Source organism: Papio anubis, chromosome 15, assembly GCF_008728515.1.
Source record: "Papio anubis isolate 15944 chromosome 15, Panubis1.0, whole genome shotgun sequence".
NCBI classification, from domain to species: Eukaryota; Metazoa; Chordata; class Mammalia; order Primates; family Cercopithecidae; genus Papio; species Papio anubis.
In genome coordinates this window covers 17401484-17427939 of record NC_044990.1, presented here as the reverse complement: position 1 = coordinate 17427939, position 26456 = coordinate 17401484, and the positions used below count along the sequence as shown (strand labels likewise).

Here is a 26456-nt window from a genome sequence, read left to right as displayed (position 1 = left end):
AAAAAAACACACACATAGTTGTGACTTTTGCCCTTTAGAAACATTAAATCAAGGAAGACAAGCCGACAGATGCAGCCAACTTTGAAACCTAATCGGATGAAAAAACCAAACATAAAATAAATGTGTATATTATCGTTGTTTTAAATTCCCATTTTTTCTGTCTAGAAAGTTGTTCCTCATGTTGTTCTTCCCGGCAAGAAGAATTTTCAAGTAAATTAGTACTCACCATCATCTTTGTCAGGAACGATTGTAACCTGAGCCCCTGGGAACTGTGATCCGATTCTCCCCCCCATGGGCATACTCAGAAGGACATGGAAGGTTTCCTCCTCCTCGTACAAGGAGTCATCAATTACGACTATCCGACACAGTTTCTCCCGTTCATCTTTGTCAAAGTGGACAACACTGGTGTGGTCCTCAGGCCTGGATATGTAATCAGAGTAAGACAACACGGAAGTCGGCACAGTTCCAGTTGCTGTTCCTGGAAGCAGAGAGAATTCAAAAGATTTTTCTGTAGAACATAAGACAAAGAGATTTCCAGACACAATTATTTTCATACACAGCATTTTAATGGTCAGTTGTAGACATGAACACTCCTAGAATAGCAATAGTAACTACATACTGTTATGTATGTAGTAACTACATACTGTTATGTATGTAGTAACTACATACTGTTATGTATGTAGTAACTACATACTAGTATCATGAGTTAACTTGAGAGTGACCTCAAACCTATACACCTATAAGGAATATTACATTTCAAGTGTTCTCTCCTGTCTTTCCTGTCAATGGACTTTAGATCAACACAGTGTTACAGATTAATAGCCCCTACTATTCAAAAGCTTACTATGCACAGGCAAAGTGCCAAGTGCTTCACATACTTGTCTCCTTAATCCTCTCAACCACTCTACCCGGCTTTACACATTTGGTAACTGAGGTTTTCAGAAGTTGAACCACTTGGTCTGGGACCCAGAGTCCAAGGCTGGTCCTGAAGTTGGTTTTTTTTTTTTTTTTTTTTTTTGAGTCGGATTTTCGCTCTGTTGCTCAGGCTGGAATGCAATGGCGTGATCTTCGCTCACTGCAACCTCCACCTCCCAGGTTCAAGCAATTCTTCTGCCTTAGCCTCCTGAGTAGCTGGGATTACAAGCGCATGCGCGCCACCATGCCCAGTTAATTTTTGTATTTTTAGTAGAGGCGGGGTTTCACCATGTCGATCAGACTGGTTGTGAACTCCAGACCTTGTGGTCCACCTGACTCGGCCTCCCAAAGCTATGGGATTACAGGCATGAGCCACCGAGCCCGGACTCTGAAGTCGGCTTTTAATCACTCTTCTGTACTGCCTTTCAAATCATATATCCACGAATGAAAATTTTAGCAAAAGTCTACTCTGATATCAGTATATATAACCATTGGTTTTGCATTTTTAGAAAATCTGCTTATTTCCTAGAAAGGTATTTAGTATATTAGTGAATATTATGTATTATTTTTAATTTTGTATTATATAAAATCACCTTCCATAGGATATTTGCTCATGAGCTAAACAAACATTTTGATATTTCTTTGAAATGAGTTTCAAACTGGTTTTAAACTAGTTTCTTTTCCTTCGGCATGCATCATTTTAGCTCTTTTTTTTTTTTTTTTTAATAGTAACCCATTTCTACTTGAGCAGGCTTGGGTGGGCTTTAGTTGCTTATAATCCAAAAAGCCTTGAGTATTGCAGTAAGTGACCAAGTGAAATCAGAAAGAGGACTCCTCAAAGGAGAAATCCTGAAGAAAGACTTCTAAATAAATCCTTTTCTGTATCTATGGAAAATTGATAAAGTATACCCTTCATGGCAAAATGTTATGGTTCCAATATGTTAAAAAGGCTTATTTATATCTCTTGGGAGTTATCTTAGTTTTTTGGCAAATCGAGCTACCTTGTTGGGTATAACAGACCACCATTAGCTCCTGGCTCACATCTCCGCTCCTCCGGATGGGAACGAACAGCTCACCAACATCTTCTTCAATGGAGTATTTGGACTGGGGAATAAATACAGTTGATTCTAAAGAGAAAACACAATTGCAGGCATTATTTTTGTCTGAGCTTCTTACCTCTGAAACAATCATACAGAATTAAAATTTCTCTAATGATTGATTTTTCCCCCCTTGAATATTCTTTAGAATAATATAGTGAGAGGAAAGGGAGGAAGGAGAGGGGAAAAGAAGTGGGTATAAAGGGTATAGGATCTGGACCAGTGAATTCTGAAATCTAAAAACAAAACCCAACATGGCTTTTATCTCCAGTCATTGCTTGCTTCTAAATGAATAAGTCATGCTGACACAGTTTTTATCTAACTTTGTTCTCTTGGCACACATTAACAGCTTCCAGTGGAGTACAATTTGAGAGTTAGAAATGACCTCAAACATCATCTTGTCCCATCTCCCACTTTGCAGATGAGGAAACTGAGGTTCATGCAGTTGAACTTATTTGCCAATAGCTGGCCAAGGCAGGATTAGAACTCAGATCTTGAAACGTCTGTTCTGTTGTTCTTTTCATCCACAGTGTGTTCTTTTTGGACAATTCATGATTAAAATTACAATAATGCATTGTTCAACATTTTAAAAAACAGCTGTTCCCTTAGAATTGATAAATCCATTTATCAGCTATAAGGAATATTTCTGTGGCTCCCTTTTACTCCTGGCAGAATAACATATACAACATTACCAATTATTCTTTTTTAACACAGTCAAAGGGCATGCTAAATAATAAAAATGGTATAATTAATTTGTTTTAAGAAATGCAGTTATCATGTAAAATAATAACAACCATTTAGTGCAATGGTTTGACATTATAAACCCCAAACAGATACTCTGGGATTTGACTGGGAGTCTGTTTCACTGAGAGTCTCATACCCCCACAGAAAACACTTCATGATTATTTTTAAAACAGTTAACCTTATGACTTTTAATGATTATGAAAGATTGCTGGAACGGTAGATACAGCCTTGGAGGTTCCATGCTCCACCCTGCTTCACCCTGTGCTGTGCCCCAGGAGCTGACAAATGAGAACCACACCTAATGTTTCCCTTACATTCCGGCTCCTGGTTGGGTCAGCCAATGGGGAATACAGGAAGGAACTTGGAGGGCAAAAGCAGAGTGGGCCAGGTGTTTATTCCCTTGGCTTCCCTCAGGGTTTCCAGAGCTGGCTGCACACCCTCCACAAAAGGTTAGAGTGCCTGTAGAGGCCTAGCTTGCTCTCTGGCCTCGGCTAGCCTCTCCTGTCCTGTGCCTAGATGTAGTGATAGGGCTGCTCTCATTAGCCTCAAAGCACTTTATCATGCCTGGGTGTTAATGGATCTTTGCCCTCTCCTTTCTAAAAGAGTCATGTGATTCAATTCTTTTTAAATTACTCATTTTGCGTGTGCCATTTGTTTTCTCCCGGGGTTGTGACTGATCTACTAATTTTTAAAATGCTCCCATTTTAAGAAATCTGTGAATATAAGATTTTGTAGCTAATTATTTATTTATCAAATATTGATTGAGTGACATTGACTTGCCAGACACTGTGCAGGGGATACAGAAGTAACAAAATCCTTGGCCTCATGGGGTTTTTATTATAGTTGAGGGGTGGGAAGGAGGAAGAAAATATGTATACAAGAAAATAGTATATTAGGGGCAACAAATTACATGAATAAAATAAAATATGCTGAGGGTGACAGGGAAGGCTGTGGCTGGATATGGTGTCTAAGATACACAGGAAAGTTGCAAAAAAAAGTCTCTGGTAGAATTAGAATCTCACTGGACCTGAGATTGGAAGGTAGTAATCAAATGTCCTATATGAACAACTTAAGATAATTCCAGGTAAATGGATGGACAAATGAAAAAGGCCTCGGGGCAGGTTGTGCCAAGTGTGTACAAGTAACAGCCAGGAGGCCACTGTGCTTGAAGCAAATTGGGCAAGGAAGAGAGCCTAACATATGAGGCTAGAGAGGTGGTGACGAGGTGGGTGGTGGGCAGATCACATGAGCCCTTCAGGACTATTGGAAGATCTTTGGTTTTTACTCAGAGTAAGATACGGAAATAAACAAAGACCAGATGGGAAGAGAACAAGCAAATGCTGTTTATTCAGAACTTGCTTTAGCAATGGAATCAGCCACTGTCACCTGTGTTTTGATAAAGACTCAAAGACAGGCAGAGAAGCAGGAATGCCTAATAGTGGAAAAAAGGGAAGGCTTCAGGTGTGCCCTCACTGGAGGTTGTTGGCGTGGGGAAGCTCTAGTGGATTAACTAGAAGTTGGGTATCCTATGGTTAGAGGTGCATATTTGGCTCTATCTGGTTGTTCCAAAATTTGAAGTGGAGACAAAAATTAGGAAAGCCATCATCAGATCCTGACCACTGGGGGCTGATTGCCAAAAAAAGTTGTCTTTGGCTTTCCAGTTGCTGTAGGCTGTGCTGCAGAGTTGTATTTTAATGTGTGGTCTGGCATATGAGACTGAATGTGAGAGACTGAATATGTCTCTCATATTCAGTCCCTCAATATGAAATCATAAGAAGGCTTTGGAGATGGGGTGAAGGGTTCCATAATCTGACATACTTTAAGAACATAAGCTGTGGCTGCTGTAAGATAAAGAGACACCAGGTCCGAGAGTTGAAGTAAAGAGCCTGATCAGGAGATTTTGCAACCATGCAGGCAAGGGATCAGGGAAGCTTGGACCAGGCAGTGGCAGTGGAGGTGGAATGACAGGGCTGCATGACAGAATATAAAGGTTGAGCCATTTGAGTTTTCTGACGGACCAGGTGTGGTATGTGCAAGAAACAAGAATCAAGGATGACTCCAAGTTTTGTTATCTTAACCAACTGGAAAGACGAAATTGCTGTGTATAGAGGTGAGGAAGATGGTAGGAGAATCAGATTTAGAAGCGGAAATCCACAGTTCCATTTTGAACATATTAAAATTGAGGTTCTTTTTAAATATCCAAGCTGAAATGTCATATTAGCCATTTGAGTATAGAATCACAGATGTCAGTGGAGAGGTCCGAATGGAAATCTAAACTGAACATGTCGATGGTATGTAGAGCCACGAGTCAGAATAAAATCACACAGAGGAAGATAACAGATAAATAAGAGAATGGATCTAGGGATTCACCATGGGGCACTCAGAAGTCAAGGAGATAAAGAAAACCAAGCAAATGAGGCTGAGAAAAAGTCCTAGCAATGAGGACAACCAGAGGAGTGTGGGCCCCAGAGGCCGGTTACAAAAAGCATATCAAGGAAAGGGGAAGGATCAGTTGTTTCAAAAGCTGCTAACATGTCACATGAGTGAAGAACTGAGAGGGGATCATCAGATTTACCAAATAAATCTGTCACCAGAAGTTGGTTATTTTCACCAGAACTGTTCCAGTGAAGTAGAGGGTGAATAAACCCTGAACAAGTAGGTTTAAGAGATGTGTGAGGAGAGGAACAGGTGACACCAGGTATAGGCATTTATTTCAAGAAGTTTTGCTTTAAATGGAAACAAGTGACATGGAGAGAAATGTCTATGCTGGTTTTTACTTTTTATTTTTTTTACTCGTGTATCAGCAATCTTGGTAGCTAGGGACGTCCTCACCATCACTCAGACATCAAAAATATGAACGCTTCACAGATTTGCTTGTCATCCTTGCACAGGGGCCGTGCTAACTCCAATTTCAGTATGTGACCTGCCCAAGTGAATACTTTTTTTTTTTTTAATATTCTTTTTTTTTTTTAGATTTTACTTTAAGTTCTGGGATACATGTGCAGAACGTGTAGGTTTGTTACATAGGTATACATGTGCCATGGTGGTTTGCTGCACCCATCAACGCATCATTAGGTTTTAAGCTCCGCATGCATTAGGTATTTGTCCTAATGCTCTCCCTCCCCTTGACCCCCACCCCCCAACAGGCCCCAGTGTGTGATGTTCCCCTCCCTGTGTCCATGTGTTCTCATTGTCCAACTCCCACTTATGAGTGAGAACGTGCAGTCTTTGGTTTTCTGTTCCTGTGTTAGTTTGCTGAGAATGCTGATTTATTTTTAAGATGAGTTTTAGTAAGAGCAAGAATTACACCTATTATTATGAACTAAGGTTTTTACCAAATACAAAATTTCAGTGTAGAAATTATCATAAGACTTGAGTACAAATAATACACCAAGTATCACTGAAAATTCAAGTCAAATATTCAATTAGTTTCAGTGAGTTTGTTTTCATTAACTTATGGAAATGTGCTCTAGTACCACCTGGATTTTGGCAGTCTTCAGGTCATGGACTCCGTGGCATTAGTATGAAATATTACATAAAGTTTGATTTATTAGGCTTTTGTTAACTTTTATTTTTTTTTAAGTTCAGGGGTACAAATGCAGGTTTGCTACATAGATAAATGTGTGCCATGATGCCTTGCTGGACAGATGTTAAGCCTAGTACCCATTGGTTGTCTTTCCTGATCTTCTCCCTCTGCCCACCCTCCACCCTCTGAAAGGTCCAGCATATGTTGTTTCCTGATATGTGTCCATCTATTCTCATCCTTTAGGGTTTATTATGGGCTGAATGTTTGTGTTCGTCCTGTATTATATGTTGAAGCCCTAATCCCCAAGGCAGTGGTATTAGGAGATGCAGCCTTTGGGAGGTACTTTGGTGAGGTCATGAGGGTGGGGCCTTCAGGATGGGATTAGTGTCCTTATAAGAAGAGGAAGACAGAGGTATTTTTCTCTCCAAGAGCATGCGCCAAGGAAATGTCTTATGAAGACTCAGAGAGAAGGTAGCCATTTCCAAGCCAGAAAGAGGCCCCTTACCAGGAAGCAAATCTACCGGTACCTCGGTCTTGGATTCTCCAGCCTCCAGAACTGTGAGAAAGAAATGTCTGTTGTTTAAGCCACCTCAGTCTGTGGCATTTTGTTATAGCAGCCTGAGCTGACTAACACAGTGCTGATTATTCATAAGATTCATTCTATACTCCTAATCTATACTGGCCAGGGTTTTCTTTTCAAATAAGTTATTCAGAAGTGGTCCATGTATGGGATTTTAATTTAATAAGCTTTTTAAACGTTTAAAGCTCAAGCACCTGAGTTTTGATTCTTCCTATACCTTATGACCCACGCAGGTTTGATTAAACAACCCAGGACTTCTTGCCAGTGCCAGTAAGTTTGAATTAGGAATAAAAAAGAAAAGCGAGTGTCTGGGCTGTGCCCTTCGCTCTGGAATTCACTCCTACAGTCAATCTGACAGAGAGTAAATAAGCCCAGTATCAAGTTTAGGTCTTCTGTTGACCTAACTTCTAACAGAAATATGTAGGCTGTGGGAAAAACTGGAAAAGGGTCATCACAGAGACAAAGAAAGGCTTCCCTGATAGACTTTTCAGTTAACATTCCTTTCCAACTTCACATTATAAATACAATGGAAGTGTCTATGCAGACTGCTTTAAGTAAGCACAGCACTTTAAGTGCAAAATTTCTAAAAGTGGCACTTGTAGACTACCCTTAAAAATTATTAGTTAGTAGGCATGGAGTTCTTATTATTTGCTAAGATCTATTCTAAACACTTCACATGACTGGCTAGTTTTATCCTTGCAACAACCTTTGAGGTGAGAATTATTATGACTCACTACCTCTGAGGCACACGGTGTTAAGTGAACAGCTGAAAGTTAGGTTGGTAGGTGGCGATGCTGGGATTTCAACCCAGAAACTCCGTGTCAGAGCCCACCCAGGCTCATAACCACTACACACTACTGCCTAAGAGAAGACTGCTCAGGGTAGCTGGGTGTGGGAACATCACTTACACCAGAGAAAATCAAAAGGTTAAATTGAGATGAAAAAGAGCAATACAAAGTACTACTAAGGCAGAGAGATGGCCATTGCAGTAGAATCAGAAAAAAATGAAGTTAGAAACAAATATTTTGAGAATTCTTTTTTAAGATCCAGTATTTTCATAGAAATTATATATATATGATTATATACATACATAATTATGAAAGTATGTATAATTTTATAATATATGTCCAATATGCATATTAATAAATCTTCACAAGTATGAAAAAGTATATAATGTATATAGTATATTAGTATGTATACAGAGTATAATGTATGTATATCATAATATAAAAGTACACATGTCAAATCCCATTAACACACTGGATTGGAACTGCAGCTGTCTTTGCGAAGATGTTCACTGAGAGACAAAGTAAGGGCTACATTATAGAAATAGTCAACTCTCAAAGAAGAAAGATGACTGCAGGGTTGTCCTCTCAAATGTTAACAATGGTTACTCCCAAGGGGTAAGGTTGCAAATGACTTTTTGAAATTAAGGGAATAGACCTCTGTTGTTTTTTTCCTTTTTAGCAGTTTTAGATTCAGAGACCAACGAATGGACAGTGCATATGGTTCCCATATATCCCTTCACTCCCTCTCATTTTCCACCATTATTAACATCTTGTATTTGTTTTTGACAATGAACATGTGTTACTTTTATACTTTCAGATCGATTCAATTACCCTTTATTTTGAAAGAAAGAGTAAAGTGGATGCATTCTTTATTAGTCCACGTGACTAAACTGTAATGAGTGCCATTTGTAACTGCAGTTTTTATTTTTAGGTTTTGACTGTGCTACAGCATAGGCAAAATTGATTTCTGTTCTCAGACATAAAGTAGTTGTAGCTTCATTTGAAAGAGAGTATACATTTTGTCCCTTCTCTCAATTATATTTTACAGAGGATAAAAAAATAAACAGACACTGCTAAATAATGATAGAACAAAATATCTTCTAAAAATCTGCTATAATAGAACAAGAAAGGAAAAGAAAATAGAGTACATGGATGAAGGCATTGATTGTTCCTTGCCTTTAAGAAATTTGTCACATTCAAAAACAACTCAGCAGATATTCCAGATTCCAGTGCATTTTCAGGCCACTATGGCGCCCTCAGACTGTCCAACAAGTGGCACTGAATACAGCAGAGTCTGTCATTGATATATTTGAACTTGGACAGCTTTCTTATATTTCTGTAGTCTGTTTGTTTTACTCTAAAACAGACATAGTAATACAGACTAATTTTCACAGGAGCTTGAAAAAGAAATACATCAAAGTAATGTAGACATACCCAAACCACATGATAATAAGTGCTATGAGTTCACATCAAGATATCATGAGGTCCAAAAGTTATCCTTTGGTACTATACAAATGTGTTGGTTAAAGTGAATCTTTGGGGTCGGGAGTGGTGGCTCGAGGCAGGCAGATCACTTGAGGTCAGGAGTTCGAGACCAGCCTGGCCAACATGGTGAAACCCCGTTTCTACTAAAAATACAAAAATTAGCTGGGTATGGTGGTGCACACCTGTAATCCCAGCTATTTGGGAGGCTGAGGCAGGAGAATCGCTTGAACTGGGGAGGTGGAGGCTGCAGTGAGCCAAGATTGTGCCACTGCACTCCAGCCTGGGTGACAGAGTGAGACTCTATCTCTAAATAAATAAGTAAATGAAGTGAATCTTTTGATAATCTTCGTTTGAATTATTAAATGTTTTTATTTTGTAAATGGAAAAACTTTCAGAAAGTTTTTCATGACTCAAGTTTTATTTTGCACCTTTTTTTTCTTATCCACTACTCTGTGTCAGAAACTAAGCGCTATACTTTTACCAAGTGTTTGAAATTTTTTGTTTGCCTTAAGATGATGACCCATGCTTCACACTGATAGTTTCTTTTTAAAAAATGGTTGACTCACTAAAGTTGAAGCTCTCACATGCCTGCTTTATCATTTCTCTGTCATCACCTGCAGTGTACTATCATTTCACTAATTCTGGATCTTGAATTTTGGCACATTCACCTAAAAATATCAGCTAGCCAGTGACCTCCTTACGCCAACATTGACAGTGTGTAGAATTTCAAAAATAAGAATGAATGTTTGGGTTTCATATTGTAGTCAGCCTATGTCACCTGAATTCTATCGTATGAAATGGATTTGGCTCATTCAGAATACACATTTTTGCCTTTTCTTTGTACCCATAAATATTAGGTTTTTAACCTTTAATGTTAAGTTCTACATTCCTTTAAAAATGTGTTTATTCTCTATTAAATATTATATAGCATTAACCTGCCATGGGCCCACCAGAAATGATTACAGAGATCAAATATTTAATCTACTAGTTCCTGGCCATATTTTGGTACCACGGAAATATCAGAATGACTCAGTTTCTATCAGAAGTTGGCAGACATTTCAAGTGTACAAACTAAATAATTACATACACTGTTACAGGCTCTAGATACCTTTGCTAAGTATTTGTATTCAAATACCTCTATATTTGAGGTTGTTTTCTCCCAATAAATGTACACAAAACTCCATTTACTCTGGCTAGAAATTACAAAGTCAAAAAAGAATGGGATCTTTATATAAAATAAGACGTTTTGGGTCTTGCATATTTTCCCTTAACAAAAATGGAAATGTTTCACATTAACTAATATCTATATGCTTTAAAGAGGAAGGAAAGATAGTGTAATTTCTGACAGCTAGGGAACTTAATACACGGAGTTTAAGAATCTCTATCTTAGGAGCCTTTCCTTCTCTCTCAAGACTGGATACTCCATAGATACTCCTTCTATGGGCTCTAGTTGTTCTTTTATGAGAGGACATAGCATTCTATATTGTTAATTGTAACAATCTAGGGGAATGCAATAACCTAATTATATGATTAACTTCAAGGGTTAGTATGCCTTCTTCTCTACCACCTAGATCCTAGCGGCATTCCTGGCATAGAGTAGATGTTTAATAAGCATTTGTCAAATATACAGATACATAATGCAGGGGCTGAATTGGTCTTAATTATTTTCTTAGAATGCTTAGTTTTATTCACCTATATAATAAATTCGAGGCTTAATATATAATAGAAAGAGAAAAGAGAAGAGCATAAGAAGGGAAGAAATTACTTTGTGGTTTTCATACACAAGATAAGTAAAACAATGTCACGGTGGTAAGTTCACTGATTAATTATGATTTGGGATATTACTTCTTTTCTAACCATGTAAAATGAAAGAAGACCATAACTCAGGGAAAAGAAGAGCTCTAGAAGGGGAAACAATATATATTGTTTAGTTTTATTATATTTTTTAATATATATATGTGTGTATATATATATATTTTAAACACTGCCTCTGGCAGTTATTAGCTGGGTGACTTGGGGAAAGTAAATTCCTTGACCCTCAGAGATCTTTGTAAATTAATATATAAATCACAGAGTTATAAACATAAGGTTTAAATGAGATAACTTTTCAAAGCTCTATTTCTCAGATTCCTCATCCAGAAAATGAGTTGTGTTTCATGAACTTTAAACCCTTCCCAGTTGGAACTTTCTATGTGCATATTAAAAGAAAGAAGAAGCTGTGTGTGGTGACTGATGCCTGTAATCTCAACATTTTGGGAGGCCAAGGAGGACCACTTGAGGCCAGGAATTTAAGACCAGCCTGGGCAACATAGTGAGACTCCTGTCTCTGCAAAAAAACAACCAACTAAAAAAACAAAGAAACACTTATCTGGGCATGGTGGTGTGTACCTCTATTACTAGGTGCTTGGAAGGCTGAGGTGGGAGCATTGCTTGAGCCCAGGAGTTTGGGGATGCAGCGAGCTATGATAGTTCCACTGCACTCAAGCCTAGGCAACAGAGTGAGATACTGTGTCGAAAAAAAGGGGGTGTGGGGTGACTGTAGAATCAATCTCAATGAGTGACTGAACTTACTCTTTACATGAGGGTCAGCTCTATTGATTGCAGAGCCGTGGTTCCCAACCAGAGAGCCACAGACACTTGGAGGCATGGGGGTGGGGGGTGGGGTATTACAGTACATCTATGAGGGCACTGAGTATCAGACCAGGTTAAATAAATAAGCAAGCATACAACTGTAGTAATATTTTTTCAGTGATGTAGATGCTGGCGTATTAAATAAAATACATAGTCATTTAAAATCTTCACATATATAACAACTATATAATTTTAAAAATATATGGATAGACGGCATTGGAAGAGCATAACTATAAAATGTGAGAAGCCAATACATGTATATGTGTTTGTGTGTGTGTTAAAAAGTTCTGGACTCGGCGCGGTGGCTCATATCTGTAATCCCATCACTTTGAGAGGCCAAGGCGGGTGGATCACCTGAGATCAGGAGTTCCAGACCAGACTGGCCAACATGGTGAAACCCCGTTTCTACTAAAAATACAAAAATTAGCCAGGCATGGTGGCAAGTGCCTGTAATCCAGGCTACTTGGGAGGATGAGACAGGAGAATCGCTTGAACCCCAGAGGTGGAGGTTGCAGTGAGCCCAGATCGCGCCATTGCACTCCAGCCTGGGCCACGAGAGTGAAACTCCATCCAAAAAAAAAAAAAAACCAAAAACTTATTTTTGTCATATAATTTTGGAACTAATGCTCTAAAACTTGCCAAATATAAAATTGAAAGCCTCCAGCTAATAAGTGCCAGAGGCAGTATTTAAAATATATATATATATATATATGAAAATGTATAATAAAACTAAACAATATATATTCAAATATATATATTGTTTCCCCCTCTAGAGCTCTTCTTTCCCCTGAGTTTTGGTCTTCTGTCATTTTACATGGTTAGAAAAAGTAATTTCCCAAATCATAATTAATCAGTGAACTTATCACCATGACATTGTTTTACTTATCTTGTATATGAAAACAAGTAAAATGCCTAAAATGGTTCATATGTCTACAAGGGACTGAATGAGAGAACATATATAATGTGCTAAACACAGTCTCTATTGCATAGTAACTGCTCAATGGATTTCAGTCGTTACCATTATAAAGTATTGAGGAAAGCATAGACTTACATGTGTTTACATAAACTTGCTAATAAGTAAAACCAGTTCCCAGCCTAAAATAAAGCAGAGTTGGTTATTCCCTCTTCTAAATTTCACAATACTGTTCATACCTTGTTTTATCACATCACATTCTGCTGTGACAAGTTAAAGGGCTCTCTGTCCCATCCCCTGTGGTCTTTGACAGCAGAGATTCTATGCTATTATCTTTGCATTCCCAATATATAGTGCTGAACCCAGCACAAATATGAGCTGGACAAATTTTTAATGCGAAAACAAAACATCATAACATGTCCTAGAATGAATATGCAGAGGGAGAGCTTGTAGGCATAATGGCTCCTGGGGCAGGTGAATTTATATGCAAAGAGCTGGAGAGACAGTACAAAAGGAAACAAAGTTTTTAAATGGTGGGGAAAGTGATCCTTTGTTAGGAAAAAATATTACTCAATTTCTTAAAATGAAATCTAACATTAGATTTATGATATTAGAAATAAGAATATTTGCATTCTGCTTTATGTTTTATAGAACTCTTTCATAGGAATGCTGTAACATGATAATTATTACTTTTTCAGATTTTGTGCATTAGGAAACTTTATTAAAAGCTATTTTATTTTAGGTCATACAACTAGAAATAGAGTTGGGAAGCAATTTCAGGTCTTACAGTTTCAAGACCCATGGTCTTCAACAAGGCACGGAGCATACCAAGTATTATGGAAGACTTGTCAGTTATCCAAGGATTATCATGACTTGAAATAAACAGGGCTGAATTTTATCTCCAAAATTCTGAAACAACTTAGATGATCAATAAATGAAATGAAATTATGGCAAAGTTTCATTTGGCATAGCCTACACTAAGAAAAGATTATATAAGTGGGGGGCTGTGTATGTGTTTTGTTTCGTTTTTAATATTCTACTGCTTAGATCTATCATGGGTGCTGAGCGTCACTCTGAGCTTATAAATAGGAAGGCAGAAACGAATTCAAGTGTCTTATTTCTTCAAGTAATATGGCAATTGTACTAGTTAGGAAATAAAATAGCAAAAAATGGCTTCCAGTTTTAATTAATGAATCAGTTTATATGTATTAAAGCTGACCTGGGCTTGTTTAAAAGAGAAAAGCTTTATTTTTCAAGCATATATGCAAAGTTCAAGACCAAAAGAAAGTTTCATTATTTATCTCTGGATAATGTAGATAAAATTAAGTAAACACTAACTGTTCTTTAATGAAAATTACAAACATAATTGAACTTCATATTTAACTAAAGGCAGAGTTGTTAGTTAAACAAATGATGTCAGAGCTCCAGTTTTCTTATTCACTTTCTTTAATTACGCTTAGTCTTTTAACACAGGGATTTCCACACAGGTCTCTATTTCATGTACTCTGTAGATCGTATCTTTGCAAACCATTTAAGAGTTTTCTGATTGACAAAATAAAGTAGGCTGGAAGTTTAAAAGAAAGTCATGTCTGGCTTCTGACAGGATATTAACTTTAGATGTTTCTACAGGGTTTGTATAAATGCCAGCCCTCAAAAAGCTATTCAATCTTTTTTTTTCTTTTTAAAATTTTCTGACTAGATCAAGACAAGCCAGGACTGTAGAAGTATGACAGGGGGAAGAAAAAGGTCAAATTACACACAAAAGCATTAAGGTTCACTTTTACCAGCATCAGCCGAGGTGTGCATTGACAAGAAAATGTAATCTGACAGAAATTAACAGCAATGATTCAAAACACTGTGTTCACTACAAAATGGGGGTGGGTGGGGTGGGTATCATGCAACAAATGTGGAAACATATGGCCAAATAAAAATTTTTGGCTGGTAAATATATGAAGAAATCTTGAATAATTAAAAGTAATATGGGGAACACATTAATTCAAGAATGATCTCATACTCAAGCCGTTTGTTTCAAAGATACGTTAAGACATTTAAAGGACTCAAAAAAGTGATGAATTAATTTAAGAAAAATGACATGAGCAGTATTAAATGATAGAATTAAAATAACAGGAAGAACATGTTGGTAATTCTATGGATAGTTCATTTACTTGGAAAAATATAGCATCCCTGGCTGGGCACAGGGGCTCATACCTGTAATCCCAGTGCTTTGGGAAGCTGAGTTGGGAGGATAGCTTGAGGCCAGAAGTTTGACACCAGCCTGGGCAACATAGTAAGACCCTGTCTTTACAAACGATTATATATATACACACACATATATAATATATAAATAAAATTAAATATAAATATGTAAATAATTTATATATATAATAAAATATTTTCTGGTAATATGAAAATTGTACTAGCTGGAAAAAAAATATATAATTATATTTATATACACATAAAATCTAGTAATATAATTTATATATAAATATATACTTATATATTATACATATTTTATGTATATATAGCATCTTTTATTACTTTTTAGTTTCCCTCTTCCTGTCAGCATATCTGAGAATAATGAATCATTAATCTAGAAGATTCTCTCCATGGAAATTTCTAACATTGAATTTAAAACTATAAGCTATACCCCTATAAGGTATTTTGTCATAGCAGCCCAATAGCAACAACATAAACCAGTTGACAATGGCTCTTACCATCTCCCGGATCAATGATCTCGACAGTGGCGACTGTGGGGAATTCCAGGGCAGCCAGCACAGGCTCTGAGAGGACCACCTGAAAGGTTTCAGACTGCTCATGCTCCCCATCACTTAGGATCCTCACTCGCCATGTGGCCCTGGTCTGGCCTGGGTTGAACTGCACTTGTTTCTGTGCTTTGCCCTTGAAGTCTCTGTCTTTTTCTGCAGTCCCATCTCTTGTGCCAATACCTTTACAGAAACATAATATCATTTTCTTAGTTTCATTTTCCCTTGGATTATTAAGATTTTCCTTGTTAATTTTTTGCATGTCATTTTATCCTGAAAAGCAAAGTTGATCCTGCTTTGACCTCATGAAATGGAAAACTGGGAATGGGTCTGATGATGAAAGTGTTTCACTGCAGGTGTTGGGTAGTTTGTGATTCTGTTCTGCTTTTGCCTCAATTATGGTTTTGCTATATATGCTTTGAGCTACATTTGGATTAGAACTTCTTGTCAAACAAGACCAAGTAAATGTATATCCACATTGTACAATATCCTTACTCCTACAAGTTTATGCAATCTTAAAACTCTTCACATTTACTTTTGCATGTGTTGCTGGATATTATATAAAAAAAGAAAAGAAACATTCTTTAACTATAAAATATAAGCCAATAAGAAACTCCTCCATGAAAGAATCTCTGACTCACAATCTAAGTCATAAATGGTCAAGTGGAATAATAAAAAGTGATAGTATTCTCTAAGCACTTAATAGAACTAGGGTCCTTTAAAAAATGTAATTCACTGTTTTTCAGCATGGTCACTGACAATTTTTTCTTTCTGGAACACCCCAGAATTCCATGAAATAAATAAACAGAATTGGAGAGCTAAATATATATGGTTATTATGAGCAGTATGCTTGGCTTACTCTGGTAGTTCATTCAAGGTCAATTTCAGTTAGCTGGGAAGGTTGAAGGATCTCTGGGTCTCTAACTACATCGCAAGATGATCTTCATTATTACCATGCCAGGTACTCAAACTATAGGGTACATTATCCAAAAGGAGTGAAAACATTTAATGTCATAGAAAAATTATAAAATGGCAATGGTACTTGGACTTCTGTATCCTTAAATACAGAACCAGAGCCTCTTAATGAGTCAAGTTAATACAATAATTTTCAAATATATTTCTCTAAACCTGGGCATTTTCAGAGAAGTTGGTAAGACAGACAGATATAAAAGAGGGAAAAATAAGGCTGGGCATGGTGACTCAGGATTGTCATCCCAACAGTTTGGAAGGGTGAGGTGGGTGGATTACTTGAGCCCAGGAGTTCCAGACCATCCTGGGAAACATGGTGAAACCCCATCTCTACAAAAAAGACAAAAATTAGCTGGGTGTGGTGGCACATGCCTGTAGTCCTCGCTACTGGGAAGGCTGAGGTGGAAGGATCACCTGAGCCCTAGGAGGTCAAGACTGTAGTCAGTTGTGATTATGCCACTGTGCTCCAGCCTGGGTGAGTGAGACCCTGCTTCAAAAATTAAAAATACATGAATACATAAATAAATAAACAAAAGAGGAAAAAATAAAGTCTTGTGACCTAGGTTTTTTAATCTTGAAAATAAGTTATTTGGAAAATTTTGCATTTAATCAAAAATTATATTTTTAAAAACAATTCATTTTGTTTTTCAAACTAGAAATGAAACTGGACTAAATAAGATCCATTCAACCACAAGTATTCATTGAGTTCTTATTCCATGCCAGCCTCTGTTCTGTGTGCTGGGGCTGTATCAGAGAACAAAACAGACAGAAACTCTTGCCTTCATAATGCTTATATAAGAGTCATTTGAATAGGTATCTATATATAGGAATATATCAGTGACTGCTGTTTTAATCTTAAAATGAAGATGAAAACAAAGATTTTATTAAAAATATTTCTGTCTTGCAGATCTCAGAAAAATAACTGACATAAATATTGCATCATATTTTTCTTTTACAGTAGCAGGTAAAATACAATTTATGTAATGGCAAGAGAAAACAAGGGCACAGAATCAGGAATTGCAGGGCTGCGTATCTTGCTGAATGCTTTAGACTTCCTGATAGCTCTCTGGTTCCTCGTGCACGCAGAGTTGGTTGTCAACACCTCTTGGATCCACTACAATTCACTGCCAAGATGCTGATGAAAGGAATCATTCTCTCTGAGGTTCCCAAACACATGCTGCTCACTGACCCATCTATCCCCAATGGCATGACCAGCAAAAATCTGTTAGTCTGCCTCTGATAGCTACTGCTCACTTTTCTGTTTTGTTTTCTTTCATCAGCAATGCATTATTTTTTTTTTTTTTGAGTTTCAAAAGGGAGTTAAAAACAAAAATTGAGTAAGTATGATACAAGGAATGTCTGCTAGTTCCAACTAGTCCTCCTTCCTACATGATAGTCAAGCCATCTAATATTAAATGAGTTGCAATACCATCTGATATTAAATGAGTTACAATACCATATCCCAATTGTTGCTGCTAAAAACACCTATATTTTTTTTACTTTTGTTATTAAATGAAACTGCAATTGGATCTTTTCCTCTGACATAGAAAAATAACAAAGTGGTTAAACAGGGTATTTGTGGAATGAGAGAATAGATTTTATTTCCCATCCCGGCCACAAAACAGTTGTGGGATTGCAGGCAAGTTATTAACTTATCTTAGTGAAGGATTTATGAAGCACTATGGTGCAGTGGTTAAGAACATGGGCCTTTTGCCAAGTCTCAGCTCTGCCCCTTACTAGTTGGCTAACTTTGGACATATTACAGCCCCTCTATTTTCTCATCTCATGGTACTCTTCTCATGGAGTTGACCTAGGTAGGGTATTGGGAAGTAGGCCCAGCAAATAACCCAGTAAACATTAGCTATCATTGTTTCTTCATAGTTCACTACCTAACAAAGTCCCTGGTATATAATGAGTACTCAGTAAAACATTTGTTGAGTCAGGGAATAAAGAATTGATACAGGGTGTAAAAGAGATAGATAAAGTGCTTAAGGTACGTATGAAGTACCTTGCCTTTAATAAATACTCAATAACTGATAGCAATAAGAGCTTTGAAATGCAAATACTAATGTGGAATATAAATACACATTTAGTTTATTAGTGATTTTAGTGGTTATAAAATGAATAATAATCTTTGAGAATATACATCTACAAATTTCCTGTAATTCATGATTTCTTAGCTGTACTCAAGTGATACTCTGTCTTTTGCTATAATGCAATCTATGTCATTCTAAACGTCCATAAATAAAAGTAGAGGTTGTATGGGAACAGTTACAAGCAATGTATTCACTGTAGAACTTGTATGAGGCTACCCTTCATTTTAATCTGATTTCCACCCCAGGTCCTAGCATGAATTCTGTTACCATCTTCAGTGACTGAGGATATGGGCCACACACAGAAGGCTTCCCAACTTTCTGTCATCCAGGTCACTAAGTAACCATGTGAAGTGAACCAAGTAAAGCCTATGAGCCTTTGTAGAACTGCTGGTATTCCCACATTCGTAGAAAATAATAGTTCATTGAAAAAAATACAACAAAAAGAGCTCTTGTTTGACATTTTAGCATCCAGCTTAAGAAAAAAGAGGCGGTGGAGAAAAAAAAATGCAAAAAATAATTTTTTTTTGAAATCTTTTTCTATTGTTAACTTTCTCAGTGCTATCCAGGGGCCTGTTGTGAGTGAAAAATTAATTAAACTCACCAGGAGTGGGAACTCAGGTAAAAAATAGATAAACCTATTCTTAATAATTGGTAAGGTGCTCTGCTTTTTAGTTATGATTTTCTCTATGATTTATTTGCTATATGTTCAGGTACAAAGCAGAGTTAAGACCAACTGGTTCCTGATGATAAGACAGGATGTGTACATGTGCGCAGACAATGTGTCCCTAAACGAGAGCGCACTGAGAGCACTCAGAATATCCTAGGCTAAATACAAAGCATGAGAAGCCAGCCAGGTGGAGGCTCATGCCTAAGATGGAAGCAGAGGCTGAGGGTGAGGCTGTGGGGAGACCAGCTCCCCCTGCAGCCAGAGCAACCTCAAAGACAGGGAAAGTGTCTTGTGAAAACTCGGTCTTCTAAAGTTAAGAGGAAAAAAAAAAAAGAATTTTTAAAGTGAGGGATAATTAATATTCAGATTCAAAACATGTCAGGGGAAATCAAAAAGAGTGGTGGGGTGTTGGCTGCAGCAAAAGTACAGCAGGGTTGTGGGTGTTGGGGAGGGATGTTGGGGGTGGCAGGATGTGTATTTCTGTGCATAGAGGTCTACTGTTTAAGACTCTTTAAGTTCATGGACCCGGTAAAATTTCAAAATAGTCATTTGGAGACAAGTATAGGTTTACTAAGTTTTTACTTTGCCAACATTTTCCTAGATTCCTACCTTAGTTGATAATCTCACTCATTGAAATCTTCTTTTTTTTTTTTTTTTTTTTTTTGAGACAGAGTCTGGCTCTGTCGCCCAGGCTGGAGCACTGCCAGCTCCGCCTCCCGGGTTTAGGCCATTCTCCTGCCTCAGCCTCCCGAGAATCTGGGACTACAGGCGCCCGTCACCACGCCCCGCTAGTTTTTTGTATTTTTTTTTTTTTTTAGTAGAGACGGGGTTTCACTGTGTTGGCCAGGAGAAATCTTTTTTTATCCCATGCAAATTCCATTGGCCTAGATGTCTATAAAATATATGGTACCAAAACCAATATGATTGCTTCAGGTGCTGCCATTTTTATCAACATATTAATATTTTATGCCAACCATATTGCTGCTTAAAAGTACCAATATACTGCCAACTTTATTTTATGCTTCTATGAAAATCAAATATGAACTTGGAGTTGAAAAAAGGTTTCATTCGTTTGCTTTTGACTCTCAGTTTTATTTAAACGAAGTAAAGCAGAGGAAAATGATTAGTATTTAACAATTTACTGCTGGTTACAAAGAGAGGACACGACACTCATGTTTCAGAAGACTTTTATCTTATGGGTAAATTACAGATTTGCCTAAGCTCATTCTAAGATCCAGTGACGTTTATTTTTATTTCATAACTTATTGTTCCTGCTGATTTTTATATCAGAAAAAGATCACATGTATATAGAAGGGTTGAAGGGATAAGTACCTTGACACAAACCTGTTGCTTGTTTCTTTAGCAGTTAGATAACTTTTAAATCTTTAAGCTTGAAAACTAGATCAGTGAACTAAACTGATATTTTAATCACTGTAGAAGAATTATAAACGTTTGCTAGAAAAATAAAATTTTGAGACAGAAACAAAAAATTAAACTTACTTATAAAAGAAGTTTCTCCCAAGTAGCCTCTACGTTTAAGAACAACATCTAGAAATTTGGAGTCCTCATTGATCAGGTAATATTCCTTTTCAAAGGAGATCCATGCCCAATTCAGACGAAAATGCTGGTTGGTTACCTTGTTTCCACCTTGAAAATAAAAAATTAAAGCCATAAATTAGTGCTTTCTTGAATGAGTGATCTTAAAAATTCCACAGATTAATGAAGCAACATTAACAATCAATACAGCTACTTAGTTTGATGCACAACCCTGGAATATGTACATGGAAATACAGCTTACAGTCTAGGGACTGTTACACATAAATTCTATCGCTGACATAATTCTTCACAAATTCCTTGCTGTTTTAGGACGGGAAGTAAGCAACGGGTAGGAAGTGCACAACTACCAGAGGCTATTCAGTTTAATCCTAAAACTAAACATCCAACTTGCAGGATAACTCACTTCCCACAAGGTGCCGCTGGAGAGCAAGTTTTCTAATCAGAGGGCTGCAAGGCTCCTTTGTGATGTTCTAAAAAAACACACACTTCACAAATACCTTTTTCTGGTTCACGGAGCAATTGGGTGGAAGGTTTTAATTATAACCACCTAAGGAAAAACAAATATCCCTTCTCCGCCTCCCTTCCCCGCTATATTCCACTCCATTCCTTAGAGCAAACAGACAGTGCTTTTCATTGATTGCCATTCCACTCTGAAGATAAGGTTTTCCCCTCCCATCTTCCCACCAAAATGGAGCTGGCTGCCTATCAGGAGAAAATAAACCTTGTGTGTGATCTTTCTAATGTGAAAGCGACTATGTTGGCTAAATGAAAGGAAAAATGGTTATCAGCTGATCGATCACTCTGCACGCATCCCTCTACTTCTTTTGATCTACACCAATTATTTCAGAGTAAGGTGAGGTTTACAAACAAAGGCATCAGTAATGCCTTTTAAGTCTTTCTGAAAGTGGCTGTGGAAAAAAAAAAAAAAGCCCAAGTAACAAACACAGCTAGAGGCACAATTTTCATTCTAGTTTCTTCTCTTTGCAGTTCACAAAGAGCTTCACTACAGAAAAGGAAATGAAAGAGGAAAATCTCAAAACTTTAATAGATGACAAAAAAAATCTACACAAGGGAAAACGTTGAATGAGTGAAGACATGGAAATATGTACATCTTTGCTCGAACTTTTAAAAAATAAAAACTGCAGCTACTTTCAGCTATCAACGTAACATGTACTAAAGATTAAAGAGAATACCCCGTACAACTGAGATTATGTAGGGAAATTGTTTTCTTGTTTACTGTTGTTTGACTTTCAAATTAGCACAAGCCTTTTGGACAGCTATGTGCCAATGTGTGCAAGGGGCAAAAGATGGTTATATCATTCAATCTTGTGGGTCCTTCTGTGGGATTTTTGCTTTAAAAGAAGCAGAAATGTATTTGCAAGGAACTATTCATTGCAATATTTTCTATAATAACCCCAAACCTTAAAAACCATCTTATAGTATATCAAATCAATAAAATGTTATTCAACTCTTAAACAATAAATATTATTGGAACACCAAAAACACTTAAACACCACAACAGATCGTACTGATGCTGTGATCATAGCTTTGTAAAATGAGGCATGACACAGGTGTAGCTGCTTGGTGTTTTAAATGATGGGATTATGGACTTTCCTATTTTTAGTTAATTTATCAACTATAAAATATAAAGAGATTGGGGCCGGGCATGGTGGCTCACGCCTGTAATCCCAGCACTTTGGGAGGCTGAGGTGGGTAGATCACCTGAGGTCGGGAGTTCGAGACCAGCCTGACCAACATGGAGAAACCCCGTCTCTACTAAAAATGCAAAACTAGCCAGGCATGGTGGTGCATGCCTGTAATCCCAGCTGCTTGGAAGGCTGAGGCAGGAGAATCGCTTGTACCCGGGAGGCGGAGATTGGGTGAACCGAGATCTCACTATTGCACTCTAGCCTGGGCAACAAGAGTGAAACTCTGTCTCAAAAAAAAAAAAAAAAAAAAAAAAAAAAGACTGGAGAGCTGGAATTTTGTGTAAGTTTGTCAGTTTAACAAGGAAACTCATTCCACATTTTGCCCTGATGAAAATTACTATGCCTAACGTCTGCCGCACCCTGAGTGCTGTTCTGGAGAGGAGAGGCCATGGGCTAGGAGGCTCCTCAGAACTGGAGTCCAAGGCCCACCCACATCACTTCTAGCTGCAGTCTGACTCTGACCAAGTTACTTCTCTAGATCTCTCTGTTTCCTTTTCTGGAGAGTCAAGTGAGGGTGATGCTAATTAGCACCTGTGATTTCTTCGACGATTGGCTCAGATAACCCATATACACACACAGTACTCTGAGGTCAATAGTATCATTCAACAAATGCAAGCTCACTCTGCCCTGCACACCACGCATGCCCAAGTCCACCCTGCAGGCCCACTGCTGGACTACTATTCGTCCGCCTGACACCCACCTGTGCTCATTTCTCCTTTGCCCCGCGTCTTGCCTACAGTTTTGCCCATATCAAGTGGACTTTTCTGGTTTTTTTTTTTTTTGAGACGGAGTCTTGCTCTGTCGCCCAGGCTGGAGTGCAGTGGCCGGATCTCAGCTCACTGCAAGCTCCGCCTCCCGGGTTCACGCCATTCTCCTGCCTCAGCCTCCCGAGTAGCTGGGACTACAGGCGCCCGCCACCTCGCCCGGCTAGTTTTTGTATTTTTTAGTAGAGACGGAGTTTCACCGTGTTCGCCAGGATGGTCTCGACCTCCTGACCTCGTGATCTGCCCACCTAAGCCTCCCAAAGTGCTGGGATTACAGGCTTGAGCCACCGCGACCGGCCCAAGTGGACTTTGCAGATTTCCAGGTTCATCCTGACCTACCCTGATTGTTCCCCTTGCGCTCTAATCTGCCCATTTGGAGGTCAAGCCAAGATTCTTGCAGCTCCTGGGATGTGCCACCCTCACTCTTTCCCTCACCCCTGTCCTCTTGCCTAACATGAGGACTGGTATTCTTCCTTGGCTGACACTTCCCACTCCTTATCGCTGCTCTATCCCCCTCCTGTGTGAAGCAGCTGCAGCTGCTCCAGCCCTCTCATCTCTTTGTGATTCTGCAGCTGTTCTCTTATTGATTACTCTGTATAGTTGTGCACTTTAGTGGGTATCCTCTCATATTTAATTGTATGAGTTTACTAATTGTACTAAATTGCACTAATTTACATCAGGAATTGAGAGTACCCATTCTTTCGTTGTTGCCAATACTTGTTCTCATTGTTTTTAAAAATATTTTTAAGAATTATTGTGCTTATGTTCCATTACTTGGAACATCATCTAGAAAGTAATAGAAAAGATAGAATAATATGCAATTGACTAAATTAGTACATAAACCAGCTCTGATTTCAAAACAAATTATTAGATGAAAACACCTTTATGCCACACTCCTGTCCACTTTAAATTGCGGTCCCAGCAAGACTAGGTTTCATTCCAAACTTCTTGTCATGCTCTCCCAAGCCTTTTCTTGTCCATTCTAACACCCATGTCTTCACATCCCATCACTTCCCCCTAAAGAGAAATATCCAGCGTCTCACATCCAACCTCTCATTCTTTTCTGGACAAAGGTGGCTGTTTTTGTATGTGCTATGTCTTCTCCTCAGGACATCCTCAGTTTTCCTACTCTTCCTGGGAATCCCTATTCCTCTACATTTTAACAATTCTTAGCTAATTTTAAGATTTGATTCTAACCCTTTCCTGAGATATTCCAGAAAATACCATTCTCTTCTAAATATGGCACATTTTAAGAGTATCGAGTCACTGAGGGCTTCTCTCTTCAGTTTTTATAAAACAGCAAGCCTAATGCAAACTCCAGCACTCCCCTTTATTGTGATTAATTTTTCTCTACAGTACTTTCCAAAATCTTATATCCTATATATATTTACTTTCTTTCTTTTTTTTTTTTTTTTGGTTATTTGCTGTGTTCTCCCACTGCAACACGTGATCCAGGAGGTCAGGGAGCTCATTTTACTTATTGTTAGAAAAATATCTATTGCATCAATTAGAAACTCTAATGTCTTGGTTGAAAGTTCTGTGATCCTTCATTTATTGAGCAATATAAATTTTCTATGTAAATGTAACATATCTCTTTCATTATTGAATCTTTTTATTTAAAAAACAGTAATTGGTTTAATGACACCCTTTCTAAAATGTTGCATATTTCTTGAAAGACTTTAAGTGATACATAAATGTGAATTATTGGAATTTGTGTTTCTCTAAATGACACTTTCAGGGATTATTGATGACTAATGGGCTATTTAACCCTTCCATTCCCTTTGTGGATGGTTTTAGAGATACCTAATTTCGTCTCTACTGAAACATCTGTAAAAATTATTTCCAGGTTTGTGCCTATGTTCTGAAAGGACAAAGGTGCCAGGTTGCTGGTTAATCAGAGGTTTTGAATGACACATAGCTGAACAGTTTGCTAGTATTTCATATGTACAACCACCACCTTGAGATTTTATTTCAAAATACAACGCAGGAAAAATAAAAAGAAGCTTTGATTTGTAAGAAAGGGAGATGGTCCAAAGTAACTATTATAGAAAATTTAGAATTCCCACTAAAACTGGGACTTTTAAACCAGAGCATATAAATAGATATTTAACTAGAAAATATGAAGTCTATAAAGCCTAACCCTGAATGGAATGAAATACTACATAACTCTTCTGAACATTACACATGTGAATCAGATTTGGTTTCAGAATTCATAAAAGTTTAGGTACTCACTTCTTATGCAGGAGGGATATAGAGATTCGAGGAACCAAACTGTAACTTATTGTAACTCCCTTTACTAAAACTGTGACCTTGTATAATTGAACTCTGTATTTTATTGAAAGAATAGAAACATACTTTATTGACTAATTTGTTACGTATCACGTAAACTCCTCTAAAACCTCAATTAATGGAAATAATAAATGTTGACGTTTAAACAAAAGCTACAGCTTACTGAATGTGAAATTATAGATGAAGTTAAATAATGTTAAAAACTGACAAATTTTTACTTAAGCAAAATTCGTTGCCTTTCTAAAATAGATTCTGTCATTTATGATGCACAAGGAGCTAGTCTCAGCACCTCATTTGAAAAAAATTAAAGTCCATGACTCATGTCATAAATCCACACAACAAGTGCCTGACAGCTGATAACCACACTCCCAAATGCCCTGTCTTCAAATCCTGACACCAAAGCCATTAAGGTTTTGATGAAAAGACCTCTTTTGAACTTACCCAGCTGGTCTTCAGATTTCTTCATTTTCTTCAATTCCAACTCAGTAGTTTTTCTTTTTTTAGAATAACAAAGAATACCAAACTCCAATTAGCCCTCCCTAAAAGCTCAGGGCTGCCTGATCTCTCTAAAGACAAAGCATTTCATCTTCAATAATATGAAACTAGTGCCACAATTTTGACTTGTATTTGATAAAGGGGACATGTCCATTTAGCTTTGACAACAAATTTCTTCTTGGAGAATCGTTACAAATAGAAAATATTGTTGGTAATTTCTAGCTTGGTAAAATCTCATTTGCCCAGAATAAAGCTCAGCTTCAAAGCTGAACTGAAAATCAACTATATAGAAATTTTTAAAAGCTGGATGTAGTCCTTTAAATCAGCAATAGATATAGATATTTATATGAGAAAAGTTTAAGATAATAATACTATTACCTACTTTACTGGGGAAATTAGATCATTTGATTTTCGTTATTGTTTTAGAGACATGGTCTCATTCTGCTGACCAGGCTCGGGGGCAGTGATG

The 26456-nt window shown here is 37.6% G+C and overlaps 1 protein-coding gene and 1 pseudogene across 1 annotated transcript in view; both read right to left on the bottom strand.

Annotated features, from left to right (window-relative positions):
- FREM2 (FRAS1 related extracellular matrix 2) overlaps positions 1-26456 on the bottom strand; it is a 182606-nt gene that overhangs the window by 81616 nt on the left and 74534 nt on the right. Inside the window, exons 3-6 of the mRNA XM_003913791.4 lie at positions 20674-20820; positions 15394-15624; positions 1917-2042; positions 227-478 (exon numbers count right to left, since the gene is read on the bottom strand). Of these exons, the coding sequence (XP_003913840.2) occupies positions 227-478; positions 1917-2042; positions 15394-15624; positions 20674-20820 (756 nt within the window). The remainder of the gene's footprint in view (positions 1-226; positions 479-1916; positions 2043-15393; positions 15625-20673; positions 20821-26456) is intronic.
- On the bottom strand, positions 5603-5764 carry LOC116270661 (annotated as a pseudogene).